At 39.5% G+C, this 19,286-nt stretch overlaps 1 protein-coding gene across 1 annotated transcript; it reads left to right on the forward strand.

Moving 5' to 3' along the window:
• The first annotated feature begins 1,291 nt into the window (after positions 1 to 1,291).
• LOC139738835 (peroxisomal membrane protein PEX14-like) lies at positions 1,292 to 13,424 on the forward strand. The gene is made up of 8 exons (XM_071649470.1): positions 1,292 to 1,340; positions 5,087 to 5,197; positions 5,958 to 6,042; positions 6,747 to 6,905; positions 7,404 to 7,513; positions 8,135 to 8,237; positions 10,865 to 11,045; positions 13,097 to 13,424. Exons 1-8 carry the CDS (start codon positions 1,317 to 1,319, stop codon positions 13,422 to 13,424), a joined length of 1,101 nt encoding a protein of 366 aa, XP_071505571.1. The 5' UTR covers positions 1,292 to 1,316.
• Positions 13,425 to 19,286: the final 5,862 nt, after the last annotated feature.

The following is a 19,286-nucleotide window of genomic DNA, read 5'->3' on the forward strand; positions in this document are numbered from 1 at the left end:
AGGACACAATTCATGTTGTACCCAACAGACACTAAGTCATCAAATTCACTCAGTGGGCTATATAGTGTTATTCTCCATTACTTTGCCCACTTTAAAGAAGGCACTATTAATTCTCAATACAAAATGTGTATTATAATTTAAGTCTCAATACGAGTTAGTGAGACTCAGATTATCAGTTATTGTACAGTATGTTCTCCCCCCCCCCCCCCACCCCCCAAGAAAATGGTACGATTGGATTTCCGCATTGATAACTTTAAAAAATGATTAAACAATCTGAATGCCATTTCAGGGTATGAAACTACACGTATAACTTCCTCCCTACATCTTGCAAAAACGAACAGAGAAATGTGAAGTGCTATATAGCATGTCATGGGTCCGTTTCTTCCAAACCGCTTCGGACATACTCTTGGCATCCTTTAATGACAATATTTTTGCTCACAACTGACAGAACAACAGACCAATGAATTTAAATTCTGTGCCTGTTGATTGGTAATTAAAGTTATAGATATGTAAATATCATAATCATTGTTCATGATTATCTTGAAGAAAACAAAACAAACAAAAAGAAAACAAAAGCCCAAAGTCCCAAATGATATAGGAAGAGTTCAATCCAATAATTTGCTATCTTTTCTTAATTATTAATTATTACGACTTTTCATATTTAACCAACGCTTGCAAAATGATAATAAAAAATGCTTCCTTTTTGAAGTAACGAATCATTTCGTTACGTGAAAAAGTTAGTAAAATGAAAGGAAACAAGCAGTCACTTTTTCAATTTAGAGAGATTTTTGTGCGAATTATGAACAACTGAGTATTTGTGACGTTTGATAAAAATGCAAAAAACTTGGAGGGTAGTTGTTCCTGATATGCTCTACAAAAATCCCCAATTACCACTGAAGCAAATCGGATGGGGATTTCTATAAGATGTAGTTAATCGTTCACAGTTTCATACCCTGATGAAATTGCATTTTGATTGATTGACTATCTTTGAAATTATCGTTGCTGAAAGTCCGATTGTACCGGTAATTGATTATTTATTTATTTATTTATTTTTTTTGGGGGGGGGGGGCGGGATTCGAGCCCAGTTGGTAACATTTTTACGATTTAGTCCATTTGAGAATTCTAAATAGCGCCAGCTATGTGTTATGTAAGCGAATTGTGTGCAAAGCAGTTGCATGCTGCTGTACTCTGATTCTGTATTGCCAAAGCACACGTCTTGCTATGTTGTACCCTTTGGTTCTTTCAGCCAAAGCGCTAAGCGTCACTTCTCTTTGCTTACAGCAGTTGTTGTTCACGAAGTAGAGACATCAAGGAAAATGTCTGCGGAATCGCAAGGAGAGGTAAATAGCCATCATTTCCAGAAAATAATACATGTGTGGTGATATAAGTAAGCGGATAGCGGATAGCATCCATCATGATCTGCCAGAAAATGGTACCGTGTGCATGTTGTTGCTTAGGTGGCGAGGACTCCCGCGCCAGCTGAGCAGCTGCTGGTGCAGCCGTCCAGCTAGCGATTTATCGTTTTCCCCACGCCAGCTACTCCGGCGGTGTCTGTTCATGAGTCACCTTGTGATGCAGCATGCAGCACAGAATGTGAATCTCGTTCCGTGGTCCATTGTGTAGCTAACAAGCTTCTACTGTCCGTAGTGTTGATTTTCATTGCCTTAGCCTTGCTTATTAGGGCTTGGTCATTGCCTTATTCTAGATTTGCATGGCCGATCATTGCGTAAACAAGCCAAAGGAGGGGTTATATTTTTAATAGCAGGAGGCTTGAGGTAGACAGTAGTCTACCATGTCTACAGACGGTTGAGTGTCCTGCATGCTGCACACTGCCACTGGCTGCATATCTCCATCATGACCACCATGGCATGGCCCATACAGTACTGAGTCTGAGATTCTAACAGTTATAGACAAATCTTCTATTGTAGTACTAATGTTAGTTAAGGTTTTTTTTTTCAGAGTTATACTTATTAGAGTCTACAGTTAGGCTTCTAGATTTAATTTTTACACACAACATCACTGAAATTCTATGAAATTCTTCTACTCACACACCGCAAGGAAAAATGCTCAAAGTAGTGTCTAGAAGTTCCCAATGGAATGAAAAGTTCAGTAATCGATGCCGAATTTCATAGCTATTGTATTAACTATACACAGCCCAGTCGCTAAAGTAGCGACAGGGCTGTACCGTCATGACCCACGACACGAAGAGAGATCGCATTGCGATCGCTTTGAATTTTGATACTTTACTTTAGATAATTTTTTGTCACCTCAAACTCATCTAATGTAAATCTTCATTAATGAGACTTCATATCTATGCTACCAATATTGAAATGCACATTTTACAACTTAACGAAAATGATGATTATATGCAGCATGTGCGAACGGTACATCTGATAATTGGCAGTTCACTCAATCTGAATGCACTTTTAAAGGTCTTGCTGTCGACCGTGCGTGCTGCTACCAAAGAGCGCACGTACGCAATAGATCGCTGCACTTCCAGCCATGCACGCACACGCATAATTTGCTGAGTAGTCAACTCGCCATTTTGAATTCTGCAACGATGAACCTCGACGGTCGGGGACTCCTGCGCTGTTCTACTGCGCTAGAAAGTGCCATTTTTTTGTTCAATGGACTTATCGTGAGGGCTCTCTATGGACTGGTATACATTGTATGAACCTTCTGTAATACAAGCATGCACGTAACGTGAGTAACGTATACATTTTTTATAAGAAATGTTTAAATTTTCATAAGTTTTGTGGTTGTGTTGTGGTTCCCCACTTTGAAGGGCTACAGCTATCGTTGTGAAACGAGAATGATGTCATTTACAGTTGTACTTAGAACTCAAAGGCCTGAAATTCATGAAGGTGGTTTAAAGAGACTGTACGGTACTGGTTGAGGTGAGGATTCAGGTTTTGAGAAAATGAGAAACCTCTTATTTATGAAAAAGAACTTGTAATTTCAAGAAGGACTCGACATTTATTTGATTAAAAAATGGCCTTGAAATGGCTGAGATATCAAAAAAAGCGATCCAAATGAAATTGACAAGCCACAGCTTTTATTACTATTTAGGATTTCTTTGTTTTTCCTTGTTTTTAGAGATCTCGGTCATTTCAAAACCGATTTTCATCAAATAAACTTTTGATTCCCCTTAGAATTGTATGCTTCTTAACATTTCACAGAGTGGTTTCTAAATATCTGGCAAAACATTAAACAAGTTGAATCCTCACCTCAACCAGTACTGTACAGTCCCTTTAAAGTAAAACCATGGTTTTTATGCATTCATATGAAATATCTTCTGCATCAAATACGATTGAAAGACTGCATATGCCAATACTCAATAGACGTCCAGTGGCAAACGAGCGTTGATACGCACATGTCAAAGGTACACCTATTTCACGCTTGTTTTAGACTATGGTCTAATGTTGTGCCATAAATTTAAACCATCTTTGTGAATTCAGGCCTGAGAGTCTAGTTGTGCATTAAAAAAAATGGTCAGCGCCTCGCCAGCTGCGCCTCCACAGGCAAAGCACGTAAAAGACATGTTTGGGGGACCATGATCAATAACACGTATTCTGTATACAAATTTGAGATGTCAGGAAATGATGACATAAATGGTACCCTGGGGTACCAAATAAAAATCAGCCATTTGTTAAATTATTATTATTTTTTTTATAATGTTGTACCCTAGGTTGCCAAAAAGTGGGAAATTATTTTGGTGTGATATTTTTCAACATTCAGTTTGCCCCATGTTCTTGTAAAAAATTCTATAAGTCATGTTTTTTAGCTAGCTGGAGCTGGCGCGCGCTGCACCGCACTGCACTGCACTGAAGCACACACTATTGCTAGCACAGCGTACCATGCATGCATAGTATAACATGCAGTGGCATGGGAATGGCTATGTACAGGCACACACAGTGCATGCATTTCTCTGCGGCTGTCCTCAAGTGGACGTGAGGTGGCGCTACACAACGTACCCCGAGGTACTACGGTACCCTGGGGTAACGCGTGATGCATCAAATACTGGCCTGTTTTTGCCTCAGCTTACGTGGCTGGTTGTAGTAACCCTGCAAAGTTCCAAGCGTACTGTACGTAGTCCCCCTTGTATTTGATCATTGCGCTTTGTAGCCATTGTATGCAGGATGGTGGATTTAACCTTGTAGGGCCCCTGGTGAGGTGTGTGTGCCCCACCATACTTTCTAGATTCTTAGAAGATAATATTTCATTTCCGGCTAAATACTTTACATTGTGACCTTGTCCTTGATTTAAACAGTAATTATAGAGCTCTGGGCCCCATACACAGGCCGTAGTTTGAGGTCGATACTATGCAATGCCTTTGCGAAAGCCCTGACTTGGTAACACCAACATGCCTTTGCTTCAGAAATTCGGAAAGTGTGGTGTGTGCCCTCCATAACAAATACAATTTAATTTCTACATTTTTTTGTTTTTGTTTTTCTGTCAGTCATTCACTTCTGGGTTTTGCATCTGCAGACTTGGTGTTGTTCAACCAACTCTGGAGAGCTTTATAAGTACTGGTACGTTAGAAACATAGTGGACTTTGTTTTTCCGTGGTTACCTCTCCTCTAAACTAACGCTGACAAAAAGAAAATAAAAAAAGAAATACAAACTGCCAAGATATAACTCAACGGAATTAAAGATGAAAAAATTTATTCTTTTAACCCGTTGAGGATGAGTCGCGAAAATCAGCCTGTCCTCAGCAGGTTAAAATTACTGTAAAACGAGGAATGTTCGCGTGCATTTGAATTTCACAAATTTCGGAGCGCCAAGATTTGCGAGATTAAAATGCATGCGAAATTTCTTGTTTACACTATATGCATTGAACGCCAGTGGCAATTCGCGAAAATTTCATGCCACGAAAAAGGCCGTCGGCTCCAATTTGTGAAAATTTTGTGCTGCGAATATATCATGTTTTACAGTAAACATTGCTGTAAGTGCTATATAATGATTGTTATGATTGTAGGGTCTCTAAACACAAGCATATTCATTGAGGTGCCTTCACATTATATACAAGCCATTGCGGTGACTTGTTGATTGAAACAATAAAACAAAACTCCACATTTTCTTGTAGGGTGCAGCCGACACCACAGCTGCTGGGACCACTGCTGCTGCAGTAGCTGATGGGGCTGCTGGCGGTGTGGAGACGGTCGAGACAGTCGCAGAAGTACCACGAGAGAAAATGGTAATGAGAATGATCGTAATTCACAAGCTTTGTTGATTGAATCTTTTCTGTATAATGTTTCTGACATGTCTTGTCATAACACTATATTTGTGTTGTGTGTGTGTGGAGTATTACACTGTTATACACTATAGTTTTTATGAGATTATGAATGCTATAAACTAGTGATAAGCTGTACAACATAATTTAGTTTTTTACATATTCTAGACTATAAGTTGTTGGCTTTATATTTGTAATGTACAAGTAACATGTATTAGTGTCAGTGACCAAAGAGCAAAGATAGGATTATTTACAAATGTTACACAAAATCAAAAGAGTACACAATAGGAATGTTTTTATTGTGCATGTTCAGTGTGCCTGTGTTAAAATTGTCTGTACATGATGTCGATATCAAGTACTGTTTATTCATTTTCTACATTGTATGTATTGCAATGCTACAGCTGTACTTTGTCTATCATTCAGCTTTGTGTGTTTCCTTTGTTGCAATGGAAATTAAAAAACAGTAGGCACAAGCTTACCACAGATTTGCAGTGAGTGAGAGAGAGAGAAAAAAAAAACTTGACGTAAAGCTCAGTTTTTCTCAGCATGACGTCAATCCTATTTAAAGCCGTTTTTATTTTTCTTGAAAGTTTATTGTTTAATCTATTTAGTAATTTGCAATTGTATCTTTTAAATATGATTCACAATGTCATTTTGAGTATATATTATCTCATTTGTTGAAAAAGATATTAATGTTTGCATATGTAATATTTTGTATTCAAAGATTGAGACAGCGATAAAATTTCTCCTGAACCCTCAAGTCCGGTCCAGTCCCTTGGTTCAGAAGCAGGCATTCCTCCGCAAGAAAGGTGAGATGTTTTGTGGATCTTGCTTATTTTTCTGAAATGATAAGATTCTGTGGAAATTGTTTACTTAGCTGCTACTGAAGTCAGATGATAACTGGGTAGCATCATTGGGCAATATGGTCAAAAGTAGTATATAAAATGGCAGAATGAAAATATTTTCATTTACAACTGATTGGTAACCTCAAGACTTGCCACAGAAGTGATGCCTGGATTTCAGTGAATCAGTTCATTTTAATATGAACCTTTTATGTAGCTGTGGACAAGCACCTTGAATTATTTTCTGAAGTCTTTATTTCCTTTCAAAGATAGAGGAACTATACCATGTTATGGCTATATGAAAAAGAAAAATACAATGTTGCCATCAACTGGTGAAAAAAAAAATACAATTATTTCAGATGCCACATCTGAGTTAGGCCTTACTACAGAAGACTTTTCTTTCATAATGAAGTTAACAATTTAGTTTATTAGAAGTAATCGTAAATGGAAAAATTGATAGCAACGGCTAACAGCAGTTGAATAGGGAAAGCGTCATTTTGAATGGACAAAATGTGAAATGTTTGACACATTTTCATAAAACAATGATATTGAGGACAATGAGATCAGCTAGTGCAGGAAACAAGCAAGTCAAAATCTCAGTTCTTAAGTTTGGAATGGTTGAGAAAGTTTTGAAGTTACCCTTCCTTATGTATGTGTTTTCGTGGCTGTAGGTCTAAGAGAGAAAGAGATTGAGATAGCTGTGGAGCGTTCCGGAACCAGACAGGATGTGCCAAAACCTGCCACCCAACAGACCCAACAGACACCTCAGCAAACACAGGTTCCCATGGCAATGCATCCTGGGGTCCCACCCCAACAACAACACCAAATGAGTGAGTAGTTGTGTTGAAAGTACACTGTTTTCTGACATAGAGAAAATGGAATATCAATTCTTCAATCTACCCATCAAGTCCATGGAAAATTTTCCTAGAGATATTCTCATGTTGTCCTCATCAACTTTAAAGTGGGTCTGTGTGGTTTTGTGCCCTTTGATTTGTTACTGTACATGACGTTTACTTGGTAAGACTAATTTTGCATTAATCAGAACCTCCCGACAATGTTGTGAGTAGGTAGATTTGCGATCGTGGAGTACAGTAATCAACAGAGCAATGTACGGTATGTTTATACATACAAAAGATGTGCATATGAAAATTTGCCTTTTGTGTACAATGTAGGTGATTGAAAATAATCACACTACAGCAAGTGACTATATTACCAGAAGTGAACAACAGTTTGTATTGACTATGATTTGTATTGACATGCTTCTGTGCTGATTGTTAGTTTGTGTGCTGGTATTGATTGTTTGTTTGTTTGCTACCCTCTATGTTCAGTGCCTTACATGCAGCCTCCCCCACCCTCAAGAGTCAGCACATGGCGGGACTACATGGCCATAGCAGTTATCATCAGCGGCGTGTCCTTTGGTCTTTACAAGCTCATCATGGTAAAGCATAAAAAACAACAACAGAGTTTCTGTTTGTGCATATCTACACTGTAACATGCAATACATGCTTCACCAGCTTTTGCCCCCCCCCCCCCCCCCCATCCTTACTGAATACAGCAAGCTCCCATTACAACGGACATAGTTATAAAGAAATTTTGTTACAACCCAGTAAAAATTCAGGTCCCCGAATTATTATCTATAAGTATATCTCTACTTACATTATTTGTTCTCCTATAACAACATTTCGATATAATAAAGGAAAATTACCCATCCAGAGGACTTTGTTATAATGCCTACGGGAATATAGTTATAGTTTTCTCTGCAACTCAGAGAGATGAAAGAATTTACAAGCACATTGCAAGGCCATTGTGATACATGAAGAATCAGAAGAGCGTTATGAAAGGTGCTTTGAACACTGTGGCTTTAGTGGCAACCTAACGCCCTTTCCATTCTCAGCCAATGAAGTGATCCATAGCTAAACAACTCTATGTACCCATGCATAAAGCTGTACCATGTACGGCCCTCTACATTAGCTTTTGGTTGATTCCACCTCACTCCCCATCCCCTCCCTGAGTCCTCATTTTCACTGTTTCTATGTAACTCTCACTGACTGCTTTACAGAAATTTATCACTCCATGGCTCAAGAGCAGGAAGGAGGAGAAAGAAAGAATGGAAAGAATTGAAGAATCCATCAAAGAACTGAACAAGAATGTTGCTGACACAGGTACGTAGCGGAAGTGGTTGCAATGGTGATGTTAACCCTTTTTTTTTTGCTTTGAGTGCTGTTTGGCACAGAAAACCCTCATAGCATTGTACACACACTGTCCACATGCTGTGAATTTAGTGTGAGAGTGTTGGCAGCTCCTGATTGGCTCGCTTCTAGTGTTAGGTGAAATCTAAGACATTTGCTGTACAAAATGTGTCAAGGACTAAATTCTCCGAAGAGATGTGCAAATTCTAATCACGTTTTTCAAAAGTCTGGAAAGGATGTCATAAAAAGATGAAGCGCTTTGTTAAAGGTGTCACAATTTCCTTCAGACTTCATTTATAAAGTTTCATGTATCTGTTTCTTTCTTTTTATCAAGAAGAGATACAGCCAGTGAGGAAATGCTTTGATATGACATGTTGATGCAGTAAGTCACAAAACCTGATGTACTCATGGAGAAATCTAAATGAAAACTGAAAACTGAACATGAAAGATGAAAGAATATGGACTTTTTTGTAGTGATGAAAAGAAGTATGCAAAGTACAGCATTAATACCCTTCTGCATCTCATCAGTTATTGCTGCCCTCTTGGGAAAATGTTTTCATTTTTAGCAAAGCACATACAATATGTAACCATTCTCTGCTTTGTAATGGATAAAATTATGGTTTGGGATAAGTATGCTCACATGTATTTAACTCTGTTATTGAGCCTGCAGTGGAATTCCCTTAGATCTGTAGTACAAACTGCATGTAGGATACAAAAAAGGTCAAAGTCCAGGTAGATTGTTTGGATTACTGACAGCTGAGTGACAAGTAATCCACTGATGGGGGGCAGAGGGTGGTGAATATTTCATTTGTACAACCCACTAGCTGCATAGAAAACACTTCAAGGCTTGTATATACGCTGTAAACTGTGTACCAATGGTAGATTCTATGGATCAAGGGATAATGCAGCATGTTGATAATAACAGGTCCAAGGTACGTGGTCATTTCTTTGTCAATGATTCCGACTGCACTGGCCCTGTGATGTGCCAAAATTGGGCCTGTTCACATGCACCTGAAATGAACAGTTTTGAAAACTTTTTTTTTTTTAATGCTATGCAAAGACTGTGACTTCTTGTGTGTTGACACACACACAGAATTGTGAACCCTTGAAATACGTATTGCAATACGAAAATTGGTCCAGCTTGATATTGTTTTGAAACTCTTTTGATAACTTAAATGTACAGGATGTGTGAATGGCATGCAAAAAAACACAAACCCTGTAATATTTTTGATTCCATAATACAACTCACCTTGCAAGGTCCATAGACTTGAATACCCAGGGTTGTGCTCTGGTTATAGGCATGTACAGTCTAGATATCCAAGTGCTTCATTTTATTTTGCCATGTGTGAATGGTGACAAATACATGTAGAATTGATTTTTGCGTTTCTCTGCAGAACTAGAACTGATAGCGTTTGTGTAAATGCAGTTTTTGTCAACAATCTGGACCCCCATTACCCTTACCTTGCGATGGACATGATAGACATGCATTGTGAATGCAAAGGAATGCATTTGGAGTAAAGGGTTGCCTTGGCTTTTGTTTATTTATTCTGATTTGAATGGCTGTGATTACATTCATTGTTTTGATACAAAGCGATTGGCCCTGACAATATGGTTCAGGTGTAATGGCTATGAGGTAAAACCGTGGTATAAATGCCAGGCTCTTTTCTGTGATAGTAAAATCAGTGTTAATAGGAGAATCAGTTTGATGAAGTATCAATAAAAAGAAAATTTAACTTAAGAAAATATAATATACTATGTTACTCAACAGTCTGTGCAAACCCAGTAATACATGTACTCCATTCTTTATTTGATAGATAACAGAGCAGCGAAGTACATGAAGGGTAAAGTGATGATTTGGTATATCTTGGCTCTTTTCTTTTTCTTCACTTACTAAACAATCAACCAACCAAACATCATACCAACCAACCAACTAACCCACTCACTCAACCAACCAACCAACTAACTAAAAACTTGCAATCCAACCAACTGATTAATCAACCAACCAACTGACCACCAACAAACCAACTGACCAACCAACCATCCAACCGACCAACCAACCATCCAACCGACCAACCAACCATCCAACCGACCAACGAACTGTCCAACCAACTAACCTACCATTCAACCGACTAACACAACGACCATCCATCTAACTGACCAACCAACCAACCATCCAACCAACCAACCAACCTACCAACCAACCAACCAACCTACCAACCAACCAACCTACCAACCAACCAACCAACCATCCATCCATCCAACCAACCAACCATCCAACCAACCAACCAACCGACCGACCGACCAACCAACCATCCAACAAACCAACTGACCAACCAACCATCCAACTGACCAACCAACTGTCCAACCAACTAACTGACCAATCAACCGACCAACACACCGACCATCCAACCAACTGACCAACCAACTGTCTAACTGACCAACCACTGTCCAACCATTCAACCAACCACTGACCAACCATTCAACCAACCAACTTGTCCAACCACCTGACCAACCAACCAACCGACCAACCAACTGACCATCCAACCAACCGATCGACCAACCAACTATCCAACAAATCAATCAATGGATCAAAAAAACAGTTGCGTCACTTGAGAGATCTGTTGGCGCTATCCAGGCCCTACTGGAGAAACAAGACACACAGGTGCAGGCCATCAATGCCGAGGTGCTATCCAGCAAGGCGCTGGCCAACAGCCGGCGCAGCACGGACACCACCGAGATCAAAGCAGAAATAGCTTCACTGAAGGGACTTCTTCTAAACAGGTATACTCATCATTACTTCCATGAGAAAATTTGAATGATAATGAAATGAATATGAAATATCAATAAATCTGCATGTTGACCTTTACTGTTTTTATGGCAAACTTGCCAAGTTGCCCTCATTTGGCAGGAGTCACCCTACAAAAAAGTTAAATATATCTTCATATCTTGACAAAAGAGCGTGAAAGCTTTCCTAATTTTGGAAGCACAGGTACAGTCAACCTTGCTGAAGTCGACTTTGTATAAGTCAAATGACTGCTGAAAGGTCTTGTCAAGCCCCCTCCTATTTATTCTATTGATTTTAATCCCTCATTTATAAGTCAAATTTTTCTCAGAGTTGACGCGATTTGTTCAGTCCATGTAGATTCAACTTGGTTGACTGTAGTTTTCCCATTTAGCTGCATGTGACAGACAAGGGAAAACTTCTGGAATCTTCCTGAGTTTGATGTATCATGCTGGTAACCCTGCTGTGGATACATATGTTCAATGATGCATTATTCTATTGTCAGTTCATGTTGTTCTGCTTTAAAGAGGCAAAGAAATGAAAGGTAAATAGGATCACCCAACCATATGTATTCGCTTTTGATGCTGTAGCAAATAAACTTATAAAATAACCTTTCATATATGACCCTACGTGGCATCACCAACAAAAACTTACCAAACATGGATTTGTAGTTAAGTGCAGATTCTGAAAGAGCAGACTCTAAGCTTTAAAAGGGTATATAAGGCAATACAGATGGACTTTGCTAACATATCAAAATAATGGACAGAATGTACACACTGTGGAAAAGTGTTTACTGAGAAAGAGGCGTTGAAGTTTAGGGTCTATTCATGCACGTAATCTCCCCAAACTGTGCTCTGTGCAATGAATGGGACAAAGAACTGGATGTAAAACTCTGTTGCAACCACAGTGAAAGAAAGGATTATTGGATTAGGCTGACATTTTGCACACCCAAGAAACACCTTTCACATTACTAATACTAACTTGCAAAGCAGTGGCATGTGTGTAAAAGTTTTGAAAGAAGCGATAGGGGACCCCTAAGACATACCTACAAACAGTGCAATCACACTATTCTTCCAAGTAATTGTTTTAAATAGAGACACTGAAAAAACACAAATTTCCACTTGTTTTATGATCCCAAACTTTAGAATTATGTAGAAGAACTGCCCTTTCTGAAAATATAAAAAAGCTAAAGATTGACAAGGTTGACTCTTCACACCTATTTTGAGTCCACACATAAAAATCAGGGCTAGCAACTCTTTGTTGATTTTGTGATGCACGCGAACATATTTCATTTGGTAGAATCAATTCAAAACAGACCATGCGGCACTACGATGTGATTATGAATCGCTCTGACTTGAGAGGTACCCTGTTAATGTACCTCATTTTATAGTCTAAGCTGGCACTCCATGCCAAACAGATGGCTCTTGCTGTTCTGTTTCGTTGTGGTTCCACCCCTCACTGTCTTATCACCTGTCTACTCCTGTGATGATACAAAGCTGGCCTGTTTGCTCCTGTATACCAGTTAGAAAATGTCACAGTACACCAACATATTGCACTTCCAGCTGAGGCCTTTCTCCTCCCCCTCCTCTTTTCTCCTTTTTTTCTCAAACACTTTTTAATTGCAGTCATCAATTTCGATTCAGCATCCTCTCTTCATACGTAGAATGGTGTGCTTGTTAACTCCATATGCAGAACGCAAAGACACAAAACTTCTCTTATCATTGAAGGTTGTGTGTTATTTGTGAAAAGACAGAGGCTGAGAATTTATTCCCCTCAAATGTATTTTAGGAGAAATGCCTACTGCATACATCTCAGTATTTTGCACTTGAATTTTTATTGAACTAATACCTGGAACTAATTTATACCATTTCAAGCCCAGTAAACACCAAGGAAGCACTAAATTCTATACTTCTTAAATTTCATATTTTTCTTCTCTTTTTGTGGAATGTCCTGCATTGTATATTTGTACAGAGAGTATCTTTAAGCTGTCGGTTTTAGTTTCTACCACCCTGTACACCCCTGACCCTTTTGATGCCATTTTGTCTTCTAGACACCAGTTTCCAGCCACACCACAGCGGTCCCAAATCCCCGCCTGGCAGCGGGGCGGTGCTGAGTCTTCCACCAAGGGTGGTTCCTCCCCGCCCTCCTCCTCTGGAGGGGAATCCACCAATAGGAGATCCCCATCCTCCTCGCCCCCTCCCACTGAGGAGCCAGTGACCAATGGGGAACCGTCTGCTGTCCTGACCGCAGCCGCGCCCGTGAAGGAGCCGATCCGAGAGGTCATCGCAGAGAGCGAGAGCCAGGAGACAAGTTCGGCGGCAGCTCATGATAACGCGACAGAGAGCCAAGCCACGCCCACCGTGAATGGTGCGTCATGAACGTCCCGGATGGGAGTGTCCCAGGGCATGGTCACGGGCGTGGTCACTGCCCTGGAACTCTTCCTGCGTGCTCTCCATGACAGATCGATCATTGATTGACTGATAATTGAATCCTTTTGATCCACTTGTGCAATTCCATCATGTGAAATCAGATCTTGAAATTTTGATGAATGGCAAACTCATCATGTTTTGCACTGAATTAGGGTGGGAAAAAAATCCTACTTGCCACAATGATAGATCACTTGGATGACTAGGCTTGTGACTTATGAAGACTTGCCATTAACCAGTTTGAATGAGAGAGAGCCACAAATGCTACCACCATTGACCAAGGCTTGTTGTTACAAGTTGGGCTGCATGCATTATATCACCTGCCAAAGTTCTGCATTTCCTTTGGAAAATGCATCTGGTGCCTTTAACTCTGTTTAGTTAACTCATTTTTTATTCAATTCCTTATGAATCATCAAACCAGCCGGGGCAAGAAAATTGTCTGTTTTGGGGCCCAATGTGAGAAATGTGACTGCATTTTTTTTTTTCACGCAATGTTGCATATCAACTAATTTGGCAGGAATATAAACCAGTGATGTATTTTCTAGTGTGATGTACTGGTATATCCCTTAATTTGTTAACATGATTTTGGTATGCTGTAGCAAGTTCCTGAATCAGGGTCAGAATGAGGTTACACACAGAGATTTCAGCAGAACCAAGGGTTCGTTCGAGCGCTCTCCTAAAGCGAACTGTACCGTACCATACCCGCGCCAGAGGAGCGCTCGAACGCTCCTAAAGTGTACCGTACCGTATTGTACCGAGCCAAAAGTGGACCACTTCCCGATGTGCTCCAAAAGCGTACCAGAAGCGTACCAAAAGTTCGCTGTTAAGCATGCGTGTGTCACGTGCATACGTCACAATGCAAAGACATCATTCTCTTTTGTTCGGGACACCTGTAAGTAGTTCAAGCGCCAGGTGGATGACATTCTTGCTACAAAAATGCGTGACCTTTTCTAAAAATAACTCGTGAGGTACACTTTCTCAACTGAGCGCTCGAACGCTTCAAATCTGGCACAGTTCGGTACGGTACGCTTTGATGCAGTTCGCTTCGGTTCGCTTCAGAGCGCTCGAACACACCCCAAGACTCACCTAACACACTTCGGAAAGTCCTTGATTTAGAAACCTATGCTTTAGTCTTACTTTAAAAATTTCAGCAGTGGTACGTCATAATTCTCAAAAATTATTTTGAATTTAAACATAAGTCACTTCATAGAATTTGCAAAATGGTAGATATTTGTGAACCTATTCATGCGGGTGGGGGGGGGGGGGGGTGGTGCAGAATTGCTCTACATCTATCATTAGGAAATGTCTGTGAGGAAAAGGAGAAAAGTAAAAGCCAATGCAAAGCACTTATGCTATATGACTATATGAGTACAGCACTGCCTTTGATGTTCCTCATATTCAATCTTGCCATATAGGGTTTTTATCCATGGCATGTATTGGCAGGGAGAGCAGATGTATCTTTCATAAAATCTAGGGAGGTGTAAAAATCATGCAGCACTTTGCCTTGTAGACCGATTGGTAAATGGGCCTTTTGTAGCTGGGCGGGATTATACCAGTACCATTCTACTCTGTCGAAAGGAAGCAAGTGACGTCCAAAATATGTTCAGTTGTTTTGAAAAATACTATCAAGTGATGATTCGATTTTGGAAAATTACCATGATGGATTATTTCATTTTTGTCCCTGCCGAACGAGTTCGAGCAGGGGACTATGAAACGGGCTCCGTACGTGTGTGTGTCTGTGTGTCCGTCTGTCTGTCCGTCGGTCCGTCCGTCCGTCCGTCGTAGCGTCTGTGCGTCCGTGTGTGATCAAAATGTTCAAAATGCTACTCCGCCGCCATTTCTAACCCGATTTTGATTCTGTTTGCTTTATATGAGAGCACTACATGGGAGCTTTGAAACTTCTACACAGAATTTCAGTTGTGACCTTTGACCTTGACCTTTGACCTATATTGTACATTTTGCTTCAAAATGCTACTCCTTCGCCATTTCTAACCCGATTTTGATTCCGTTTGCTTTATATGATGGCACTAGGTGAGGGCTTCAAAACTTCTACACAGAATTTTGACCTTTGACTTCTTTGACCTATATTGTACATTGGCTACAAAATGCTACTCCTTCGCCATTTCTAACCCGATTTCGATTCCGTTTGCTTTATGTGATGGCACTAGGTGAGGGCTTCAAAACTTCTACACAGAATTTTGACCTTTGACTTCTTTGACCTTTGACCTTGATTTTTGACCTGTATTGTACATTTTGCTACAAAATGCTACTCCTTCGCCATTTGTAATCCGATTTCAATTCCGTTTGCTTTAAGTGATGGCACTAGGTGAGGGCTTCAAAACCTCTACACAGAATTTTGACCTTTGACTTCTTTGACCTCTGACCTTGATTTTTGACCTGTATTGTACATTTTGCTACCAAATGCTACTCCTTCGCCATTTCTAACCCAATTTCGATTCCGTTTGCTTTATGTGATGGCACTAGGTGAGGGCTTCAAAACTTCTACACAGAATTTTGACCTTTGACTTCTGTGACCTTTGACCTTGATTTTTTGACCTATATTGTACATTGGCTACAAAATGCTACTCCGCCATTTCTAACCTGATTTCGATTCCGTTTGCTTTATGTGATGGCACTAGGTGAGGGCTTCAAAACTTCTACATAGAATTTTGACCTTTGACTTCTTTGACTTTTGACCTTGATCATTTTACCTATATTGTACATTTGCTACTAAATGCTACTTCCGGCGGGGACATATATTACGCACCGCGTAATTTCTACTTTTCCTTGTTTTTTTAAAATTTTTTTACCTATATTGTACATTGGCTACAAAATGCTACTCCTTCGCCATTTCTAACCCGATTTCGATTCCGTTTGCTTTATGTGATGGCACTAGGTGAGGGCTTCAAAACTTGTACACAGAATTTTGACCTTTGACTTCTTTGACCTTTGACCTTGATTTTTGACCTGTATTGTACATTTTGCTACAAAATGCTACTCCTTCGCCATTTGTAACCCGATTTCAATTCCGTTTGCTTTAAGTGATGGCACTAGGTGAGGGCTTCAAAACTTCTACACAGAATTTTGACCTTTGACTTCTTTGACCTTTGACCTTGATCTTTTTACCTATATTGTACATTTGCTACTAAATGCTACTTCCGGCGGGGACATATATTACGCACCGCGTAATTTCTACTTTTCCTTGTTTTTTTTTAAAGTTGTGATAACTGTTCACTTTGCAGAAAGCACAAGGAGTGAGATCTTGTTAACAGTGTCAGCAGACTGAGTTAAATGTTGAGCTAGTGCAGTTTGTCACTTGCTTCCTTTTGTTAAAGTAAGGCAGTAATACGTTGCACACACTTTGCTATCTAAAGACATTGTTCAAAGAGAAACCAACTTATGCATTGCCCTGTCAGTGACCTGACATTTTCTTCCAACATGCCACATTTCCTTTTCCTGCTAACACCACCAGATGCAGTGTAATAAAATAGAAGAAAACACAAACCAAACGAACAAAACAACGAAGAACGGGAAAGTGGCTGTTTTGCCTTCTGTTTTTCTTCTTTCCATGTGCCACTTATTGCCAGTCTCAATTCAAACTGGTCGTGTAAGTCCGAGCTTGGTAGATGAAAGGTGCAGATCAAAATGTACATAAAATATGTACCAATTAGAATTGAACTTGGAAAGCGGTTCTTGAATTTCTACTTACTGGGTATTTGATCAGTTATTAGAGTGATTTAAATCTATTAAAGTTTTGTAATAATCTCCTGAACGGATGCTACCTTTAGTAGTCCTCCTGCCTTCCAATATTTGGACAGTATTATGCGCGGATGATTTGAAATATTTGAAATGATTTCTTCTGATTATCAATATTGAATATAGTATGTGTGAAGAGATTTCATACTGAAATGTTGATGATGATGATGAAACAGCATTTGTATAGCGCCATTTATCAGTAGAAACATTCAAAGGCGCCAAATGTCATTGATTTGCATACAGTCACAGAAGGTCAATGTCTCAGGAAAGAAGTCATTACATTGTGCTACTCAGTAGTTAGTCTGTGCAGGACAGGTCTCTAGATAGCTGGCCTAATTGTAAAGTCATCTTGTAGACATTTCTTGCAAAATAAAAAATAAAAAATTGGAAGTTGTGTCATCAGTAAGTCTCTCTGGTGGATGGTAAGAATGTCATCTTTATGTTATCCCTTTAATACATTATCATATTTGTCACATGTCAGGGCATCATGTAAAAATAATATCTGCATCAATCACAGATGTATTAACAGTCATGATTTTGAAATCTTGTGTGAATGTTTTTATGCATTTTCGATGCAATACCTGGAACTTGATGATATGGTGATCACTAATGTGATTATATCATACATTGCATAGTTATACCTTTTGTTTTGGAGTTTATTTTAAATCATTGATTTTTTTCTTTTGTAAAGTATATTGCGCTAGTCCCCATTCTTGCTAAGTTTTGAGAAAAATCTTCTAACATGAGGAGCACTCCACATAATGTCTTCATGTGGGCCACTCTCCTGTTATCAAGTGTCTTGTTACCTCCGCCAAGGGAGGAGGTTATGTTTTCGTTACCGTTGGTTTGTTCGTTCGTTCGTTCGTTCGTTCGTTTGTTTGCAAGTCCGTGTGCAAAATAACTCCAAAAGTAGTTAAGGGATTGGGATGAAACTTGCAGGAAAGGTTGAGAATGACACGAGTAACATACGATTAACTTTTGGTAGTGATCCGAGAATTTTGGGGGAATTTATGAAGGATTTTTGATATTTTGCCAGGTAGGGTCAATGAACTTGGGAGTTGAGGCTGCGCGTATATGAAGTTTGCATACGCGCACTAAAGTGCGTGCTCTAGTTTCTGCTAGGGCGAGGCGTGCCATGCAGCTGAGGGTTTATGACGTAACAAAGGCTTCTATATTGGGAAATCGGGCGACTTTCACTACACAATGCAATAAGCATGTATGGGTGGAAATCCCCGATATCTTTATGGAAGAACAAGATCAGTGGTGGAAATGGGCTGCATGCTTGGCGGAGGTCTGCGCTCTCAGAGTGCTTCTCTAGTTTTATGAATGAAACAGTGCAAGTGCAGTACTCATGAAGCTTCCACAGATTTATATTACCTGTGATTTATTTCAGTGAGGAAGCTGTGTGATAAATTATAGACCTACTTTCAGAGTTGTTTGCTAGACTAAGTTTAATTGCTGTATTTTTATTGAGCTTCATGAGCTTATTAATACGTCCACACTGTGAGTACTGTGTATGTGTGTGCATTACAATACCTGCATATTATTAGCATCTCCCATTTTTGGCCAATTTATTTGAAAGTTGGTGGTACAATATACAAGTGTACTTGTGACACCTGCAGTTACTTTTAGACTATGCTATCATTCATGCCAGTGTTATGACCATGAGCAAGAATGCAAGAAAGTGAGGATAATACATGTACACTGCTAAATATGGTAAATGGTTTGACCATGAGTAGTGGAATGAAAGACTTCTGCATGTTGTTGTTGGATTCTGTCATGAAAGAAATGTAACTTTGCATGATAAATAAATGCTCTATCTGAAAAAGAAGAAGAAAGAATGCATATGATTTCATTATCAATACTATGCCATTTTATTGACTCCATACACTCAACAATAGATCACATATTTACACTGTACAGGTCAACATTTATAATACAATAACCACATAGCTCTCTGCTAAGCATAATATACAAGGTGTGTCTATACTTCTGGCACACACATATAAAATGTAAACGTTGCTATTTTCAAAGGAGTAATTTTTCACACAAATTGAC

This window comes from Diadema antillarum, unplaced genomic scaffold (genome assembly GCF_040938485.1).
Source record: "Diadema antillarum isolate AM-2024a unplaced genomic scaffold, OU_Dant_1.0 seq00000769_RagTag, whole genome shotgun sequence".
Taxonomy (NCBI): domain Eukaryota; kingdom Metazoa; phylum Echinodermata; class Echinoidea; order Diadematoida; family Diadematidae; genus Diadema; species Diadema antillarum.

Coding starts and splice junctions, on each gene's coding strand:
- LOC139738835 (XM_071649470.1), top strand. CDS start 1,317: ATGTCTGCGGAATCGCAAGGAGAG. Junction 5,198..5,957: donor AAGTACCACGAGAGAAAATG/GTAATGAGAATG, acceptor TTGTATTCAAAG/ATTGAGACAGCGATAAAATT. Junction 6,043..6,746: donor GGCATTCCTCCGCAAGAAAG/GTGAGATGTTTT, acceptor TCGTGGCTGTAG/GTCTAAGAGAGAAAGAGATT.